Source organism: Aethalodelphis obliquidens, unplaced genomic scaffold (genome assembly GCF_003676395.1).
Source record: "Aethalodelphis obliquidens isolate GAN/ISIS:26980383/991018 unplaced genomic scaffold, ASM367639v1 scaffold57, whole genome shotgun sequence".
Taxonomy (NCBI): Eukaryota; Metazoa; Chordata; class Mammalia; order Artiodactyla; family Delphinidae; genus Aethalodelphis; species Aethalodelphis obliquidens.
This window is the reverse complement of record NW_020838001.1, coordinates 9,569,495-9,577,298: the sequence shown is the minus strand read 5'-3', so window position 1 is coordinate 9,577,298 and position 7,804 is coordinate 9,569,495. Positions and strand designations below refer to the sequence as shown.

The window sequence follows — 7,804 nt, the reverse complement described above, 5'->3', positions numbered from 1 at the left end:
GTGGGTGGGTGTGACTATGGGTGTGTATGTGTATGTGGTGTGTGTGTGTGTGTGTGTGTGTGTGTGTGTGTGTGTGTGTGTGTGTGTGTGTGTGTGTGTGTGTGTGTGTGTGTGTTTGGGTCTCTGTGTGTGTATAATTTTTACTCTAGAACTTTTGCAGTTTCATGCTACACATTTAAATTTTACATTCATTTGCAATTTATTTTGGACACAACCAAGAACTAGGATGAACTTTTCTGTTTTCCTGGTTGGTAGCACAAGGGAGGGGAGGCATCAATGCCTGTTTATAGATTTAAAAACTAAAAAAAAAAATTTAAACATTTTTTTTGTCCCTTTAGACAAATAATGCAAATTCAGGAATCACACACATACTCCCACCACCCCAAATTACCACCTTTTCCTTTTTACCATTTCCTGCAAGTATTTTTTTCGTAGTATATAGGTTTTTGTTTTAGAAACCTGTTTTTTGTCTGTTTGTTTTGTTTACCACATGACAACAATTTATAACTGCTACCACTTAATGTTTTAACCTAGCGGGTCCCAAACCTGGCTGGGCAGCTGGCTTCCCAGTGGAGCTTGTTAAAAATAATGAATCAGCAACCCTAGGGGGTTGGCCCTGAGTATCTATATTTTTAACAAGTTCTGTGGAGGCGTTTGGGACATAGCCAGGCCAACTCTAAGTGACTCCCCCATCCCCCAGCCATACCTGTGATCGTCTGGGTCTCAGAGGTGATGGTTCGTGTGGTGGTCTGAGTCTGGGTGGTAGGCACCGTTTCCTCTGATACAAACTGTACTGTGCTGGGCGCCGCCCCAGATGTGCCGGTCAGCTGGCAGCCACTCTGCTTGTGAGCTACAAAGGCGTCCAGGTTGTTAAACTGCTGCTTGCAGATGCCGCAGATGTGGATGTCGGGAGTCAGCTCAACCAGCACTGTTGTGCCACCTGGAACTCCATGGGACATAGGGGAAGTCACAGATTAATTCCAAACAGCTTGAAATTACAACACAAACCAGATTCATGGTAAAAAAAAAAAAAAGGGCATGGTGGCAGACATAGCTATTTGCTGGCCCAATATCTATTCCATTCCCCTCTTCTTGCAAACAGAATCCCAGTTCTGCCCTAGCAGCAACGTACCCAGACCCAAGTGATGCTCCTGGTCATTGCCTACAGGGGCACTAGTGGTATTTTATGTGAGAAGGTTCTCCAATGTGCAGGGCTACCCTACACGTCAAAGGACCAGCAGCCATCTCCTACCCCAACTAAAAGGTAGTCGTACTTCCCAGTCATTATGAAAACTAATGCCCCCACTATTCCAGCCCCCTATCCCATTATGAGAACCACTAGTCTAAATAATCTTGGTCCACTACATACTTGGGAACCCCTCCAGCACAATGCTGGAGGAGCTTCTGGGAAAAGTGTGGCTTTCATGATAAAAAGGGATCTGACATGGTTAACACTGTCCACCTCTTCTTCTGGCCTTGAATGCAGATGTGATGCCAGGGCCTTCTGCAGCCACACTGTAACCATGAGATAAATGCTAAGATCTCTACAAAAGCTTACTTCACGGATCCCCTGAATCAACCTTGGAATCAACCAATTCTAGACTTCTCATAGGCCAGTATAGTTCAGTTTTGTTACTTGTAACCAAAATTCATTCCTAACTGACAGAGACGTTATTTCACAATAGTAATAATACAAAGAGTTAATACTGTATTAACATTTGCAAAGCACTTACTACAGTCCCGGCACTGTATTAGAAAGTGCTATATAAATGTTTGTTAAATAAATACAATTAATAAGTCTCTAACCAATATGACTACCTTTTTATTTTTAAAAATTTCTTTGCCTTGGGCTTCCCTGGTGGTGCAGTGGTTGAGAGTCTGCCTGCCGATGCAGGGGAGGCGGGTTCATGTCCCAGTCCGGGAAGATCCCACATGCTGCGGAGCGGCTGGGCCCGTGGGCCATGGCTGCTGAGCCTGTGCGTCCGGAGCCTGTGCTCCGCAACGGGAGAGGCCACAACAGTGAGAGGCCCACATACAAAAAAAAAAAAATTTCTTTGCCTTATTACAAGGAAACTCATGTTTATAACAGAAAATTTGGAAGAGAAGAAGCAAGGAGGGCTATCACTCACAATCTTTCCACCCATGCATACCATGAACATTACAAAATATTTTCTTCCATTCATTTTCAGTTAAAAATTATTTAAGATCCTAGTGCATTGTAAATTAATCTTTTTCCCACATGCTATCACACAAGCATTGTGCTATATCACTAAAATCTCTATAAAATAATTATTTAATGACAACACATTATTCCATGTTTTCCAAGCCTCATAATTTCTCAGTAGCTATAAGATTTGTATATTATTCCCAATTTTCCCCAGTCTAAACAGTACGAGAACTACCTTTGTACACATATGGTTGGCATCCATGCATCATAATCTTTTTTGGAAAATTTATAAAATATTTGCTTTACGTCCAATTTCCCCCTTCCAACCAAGACAAGACATCTCTGTGCAGAAATATAATTTGGTTGACTTGCTATGAAGAGATCCTCTGGGCTGAGCATGGTAATGTTTTATAAGCCATCTTGCAAACACCGAAATCAATGGATGGAAGGAATGGACACTTTTCTTCTCCTCTGGAACACTGCCTTCCTGTAGCTACTAAGGTGCCCAAGCTAAGAGGAAGACAAGGAATCAAGAGATGTAGTGATTGCATCGCTGAGGATTCCTTAATGATCAAATAGGACTGATACCCAGGAAGAAATGGGGAGAAGTTTCTGCTTCATATGATGGTTATGAGGATTAAATGAGATGGTGCTTGTAAAAGGCCAGCACAGGGATCCCCTCCCCCAGCATGTCACCTGGTGAGGTTATTACTGAGGTGCCCTATTTGAATTTGAAAGTATCCCCTCCGAAAATCTGTATTAATTGAGACCCAGTAACAAACCACGGGCACAATTTGTGCGTATCACCAACAAAAAGAATTCCTTTACCTTTGCAAAGTTCTCCAAACCTGTCTCCACATCAGAATAAGGGGGCGGGCCGGGGGTGGGGGGGTTGTTTAAATATGGCCACGTCTGAGCCCCACTTCGGAGATACTGAGTCATAATGGTGGTGGGCTGAATGCGGGCTGAGGTTTCGGGAAATCTGCGCTTTTCACAAGTTATGCATGGAATACACAGCCAAGTTTGGAAACCAATGTCTCCAAACTTGTAAACAGTAACAGCAAACAAGCTAAACGCTTACTAGGTGCCAGGGGTTCTCAAACTTTATGTGCATCAGAATCGCCCAGGATAAGGCCGCCCTCCTCCCCTCAAGCCCACCCCGCCACCTGATGGGTGGGGCGCAAAGAGCTTTTCTTTTCTTTTTTTTTTTTGTCCTTTTTTCTTTTTTTAAGTAATCGCTCGAGCTCCCAGGTGGCTGGTTTGCGCTCAGTCCCTGGTCCACACTTTGGGAAACAATGCTCCGGGCGAAACCATGGACTTGAAAAAGGCTGTCTTCAACAAGAAAATTAAAATGAACCCCAAACTCAAAACGACCACGGCCCCGTTCCCCATTCAGATCTCCACCTTTAATGTGGAAAAGGCTTCGCAGTAAGCCGGCAGACCTTGTGAAAGTCCCCGAGCCCCAGACTTCCAGAATTTGGGGCCGCCGAGACAGAAGTTTTCCCATCAGCGTTGCCGCGGTTACCCCGAATGTACCTCCAAACTCCGCCGGGGGGCGGGGAATGCCCCAAGGGGGTGACGACTGTCTGAACGGCACGCCCTCCCCCACGATTCCCTTCCAAGAGATCTCCGGAGGCTGGAGAACGCCCCCGCCCCCGCGCCGGCTTGGGGTCCCCCCGCCAGCCCCCTCCGGCGCCTCCCGCACGGCGCGCCCGCCGCGGTCCCCGAGACGCCGGTTCCAGGCCGTCACCCTGATTTCGGGGCCCCGGGCCTGCTAGCTGCGTCGCAGACGTGCTTGGGCCCGGGCCCCGGAGCGCGCACTGGGCCCCGGAGCGCGCGCTGCGCCCGGAAAAGCACTTACTTTGCACCGAGCCCGGGAAGCTCTCGCCCTCGCTGCTCGCATTCATGGCCGCAGACTGGGAGGTCCCCGGCCGGCCGGGGTGCCAGGGTAGGGGGGCGCGGGTCTACATGGTGCAAGGACTTTTCCTTTTATTTTTCCACACCCCCCAGCCTTCCTTCTCCCAACTCTGCGAGGCGGGGAGGACGGATGTAAAGCAAGCTCCACTTCCGCTGCCTAGAGGGCGCTGGCCGGGCTCAGCCGCCCCAACCTGCCTTTGCATCAGCGGCTCCCGGGGGAAGCAGCGGTCCAATCCCGATGCCCGGGCCGCGAGGCCCTGCACCCGCGGAATCCCCCGGGAGCCGGATGACGCACACGCGTCTCCGCGGGTTGGGCGACCACGGGCGGCGAGGGATGCGCACCCCGGGCTGCGGCAGCCGGCGCCCAGCTCACACCCCTGCGGTCTGGGCCGGCGCGTTTGGCCTCCCCGGCTCTGGCGCCTTTGCACCTGCAGCCCTGGGCGTCTGGTCCCCACTGTGGCCGGGCAGCCGTGTCGCCCCCGGGTCGCCCGGGTGGTTTGCAGAGAAGACCGAATCGGGCTGCAGTTGGGTGGGTGCGCGGGGCGCCGCGGGCTTGGGGTGAACCCCGGCTGAGCGTCGGCGCCCGGCAAATCAGCAGAGCGCTGGGCGGGTCCCCTGCCCAGCTAATGAAATAAAGAGGACCGTGATCACGTGCCTGAGTAACAACTGGGATCAATCGCTGTAAGCTCCCTGCTCGGGGGTCTGCCAACTTTTTTATGCATCACAGTCACCTGCAGAGCTTGTTAGGACGGAGACTGCTGGGCCCACCCCAGAGTTTCTGACTCAGTGCGTCTAGGGTGAGGGCCGAGGATGAGCATTTCTAAGTTATAAGGTGAAGCTCCTGCTATTGGTGGACGCTGCTTTCCCTGATCTGACCGGTTGCCTGACTTCCTCTCTTTACTACTCTCTCCTTCCCTCAGGCGGCAGCCCCAGGCACTCTCCAGCCTCAAGGCTTCTGTGCTTACTGTTCCCTCTATCCACCTGCCACCTTCCATAACCCCTTCAGGTCCTGATTTCAAATTCCCATCCTTAGAGAGACCCTCCTTGGCTAGCCCATTCTAATCCTGCAGTCCCTCCTCCACCACCCAATGGCTCCCTGTTTCCTTCCGGTCTGCTTCATCTTCTTAGAACTTATCACACCTAACACTGTATATCTGGAATATCTCTATCAGTATCTATCTATCAATCCAACAGTCTATCTGTATATCTGTCTATAGAGATAGATGACAATTTACTTGTTTATTACCTGTTTTCCCTTGCCCCTTACATTCAATAAATCCTAATGAACGTGGGATTAAAAATAACAATCTCTTTGCCTCAGTGGGCACTCCAATCTGGACTTGGAATATCACATGGTAGCGCTTGGCTAGGTCTGAGAAGCCGCTCCTTTGGATGAAGCCTGACTTCTCCAGTTTACCCCAGTCTCCACTCCTCCTTAATACTTCTTGATATCAAGACTGAGTATCAGTTCTCCTAGATCATTGCCCTTGTGCTGCATGTATTTGAATTTTTACATTCAAATAAAATGTATTTATACAAAATTTCCAACATGTTTCTGATAGAAAAAGGGATTTACCCCCCCCATTGGTTTAAATATTCCTTTTGACTAAAAATCTTTACCAAGGAATTACCTGTATTACCTGTCCTATGTCATGTAATCCTCAGAACAACACAGAGATAGACACTATCATACTAGTTCATAGATGTAGAAACAGCCTCTTAAAGGTTAAACAAATTTCCTCCAGTCAAAAGGCCAATAAAGGACCAGCTCAGTTAAGAATCCTTGAGGGCAAGTATCAGAAACTGTAGAAGAATAGAGATTTACATAGGCTTCAAAGTCAGTCAGTTAGAATTATATCCTTCATTAAATGATTCCTGGCAGGAGATTTCCAGATACTTTCTTCAATTATTAAGAAAATACACAATATTTTAAAAATTCTGGTAATATCATAACAAGAATAATGAGGCCATAGTCACTGGGTTAATTGTCATCGGTTTTGTGAGCAAAGATATCCTTCTCTTAACAAAATCATTTATAATTTCAAGTGATCAAAATGTTTTTGACAGTAGACATTTTAACAAGTTTAGTTTCCAATGGCAACCATGCACAATTGACTAAAATTTAAGTTCTCGAGGCAGAAACTTTTATTTTCTTCCTTGGACACCAGCGTCTATAACAGCGCCTGGTATCTAAAAAGGGATGGAGGGATGGGTGATTAGTAGCACGGTTACTTTGGAAGATAACTATTAAAGCAAACCTTTGACTATTACAGAAAAGCATTTTTCCCTTTTCAGTAAACATACAGACAAAAGTGTGGTACAATGACAGAATCTAGAAAAATTATAGATTCCATTTAAGTCGTGTGGTAACTGGTATGCAAATACCTTTTTAGTCTCCTTTATTTTCCTAGACAAAGGCGAACAATAATGGTTAGCTTTGCACTTTTCAGAAGTACTTGTGTCAGCAACCTCTCCACTCAGTTTCCTCAAAAGTACTACAGAAAATTCTGGCCTAAAGTTTCACCTATACATTGAACCGAGGCTGGTGAGCTGACCCTGAGTCTGTTGCCCTTTGATCCGTTCCTTGCCACCCTGCTCAGCTCTGCATGTCAGGGGAGCTGCCCCCTGTCTGTAATTTCCAGGCTCCTGGGGCTTCTAGCTTCCTGTTGGGTTTGCCTAATGGATGGAAGGGAGAAACCAGAGTATTTCTCTGCCACTCCTCTCCCTATCTGGGTGGCAGTGGCTGTGTCTCTGCTATGGCCCTGGATCCCAGAAGGGCCCACTGTGGCCTCAGCTTCTGGCAGGTGACTGGTTCCTGGTGTCTGAAAATATGTCCTCCTCCTTTGGTCCCCAGCCTTCTCCCTGGGGAGCAGGGGTAGTGACTTCCAGCCGTTACTAATCTCTGGTTGCCTAACCATTCCCATTTAGCCTTTCAGCTCTTTCGTCACCTGTGAATCAATTCCTGACATCGACTTTACTTAAATCCTCAGAGTTGCTTTCTCTTTCTGGTTGGGCTCTGGTTTAAGGTTTGGATTAAGGTTTGTGGGGCTTATAATTTTCTTCTTGCTTTTCTAGACGCGGCAGGTGATTCTTAACTGGAGAGTGCCTTAGAGTCTCCAAGGGAACTTGCTGAGAACACACATGCTCAGGCACCACCCAGATGCATTGGAATAGAATCTTGGGGCGTGGGCTCCAGGCACGTAGCATGGAGGCACGTCGTGGATGACACTAGCAAGCCCCTCCTGACCTTTGCACTGAAACCTGATCTGAAATCTTGGAGCAGACCAGGGGAAAATTTTTTATATTCCAAAATGGATTCACTAACAATATTTAACAACTGCGTGCAGTCCTCACATAAACAGGAAGGTCAATAAAGAAACACTTGAAAGTTAAATAAGTGCTAAAACCTACTGTAATAGGATATAATCAAGACTCAACCTGTCGGGCATTAAGTGGTGATTACACAACCAACTATTTTGATGACAGCTGGCTTTGAGTCTTGCCTGGCATCTAACGGAGGGTGGCACACCTGTGTTTTAATAGTATATTCACTTAATTTCATACGAGCAAGCATACACATGCTTGACTTTTTCACTCTTTTATATAGTTAATATCTTAACATGAAAACACTCAAACAGTATAAAAAGGTATACAGTGAGAAGTGGGCGCCCCTTCAACCTCTCACAGCCCCCCCCACCCCAGTTTCCTTTCAGGACATAG

At 47.3% G+C, this 7,804-nt stretch overlaps 1 protein-coding gene across 5 annotated transcripts in view; it reads right to left on the bottom strand.

Annotated features, from left to right (window-relative positions):
- The window catches only part of ZFP64 (ZFP64 zinc finger protein), a 78,087-nt gene extending 73,472 nt beyond the window's left edge, over positions 1 to 4,615 (bottom strand). The window contains exons 1-3 of one of the 5 annotated variants that reach the window (XM_027086965.1): positions 4,029 to 4,608; positions 2,403 to 2,677; positions 707 to 946 (exon numbers count right to left, since the gene is read on the bottom strand). In XM_027086965.1, the coding sequence (XP_026942766.1) occupies positions 707 to 946; positions 2,403 to 2,436 (274 nt within the window). In that variant the 5' untranslated portion in view covers positions 2,437 to 2,677; positions 4,029 to 4,608. Of the gene's footprint in view, positions 1 to 706; positions 947 to 2,402; positions 2,678 to 4,028 lie in introns of all 5 variants that reach the window. The other 4 variants (XM_027086966.1, XM_027086967.1, XM_027086964.1 and 1 more) reach the window with 4 other exon arrangements.
- Positions 4,616 to 7,804: the final 3,189 nt, after the last annotated feature.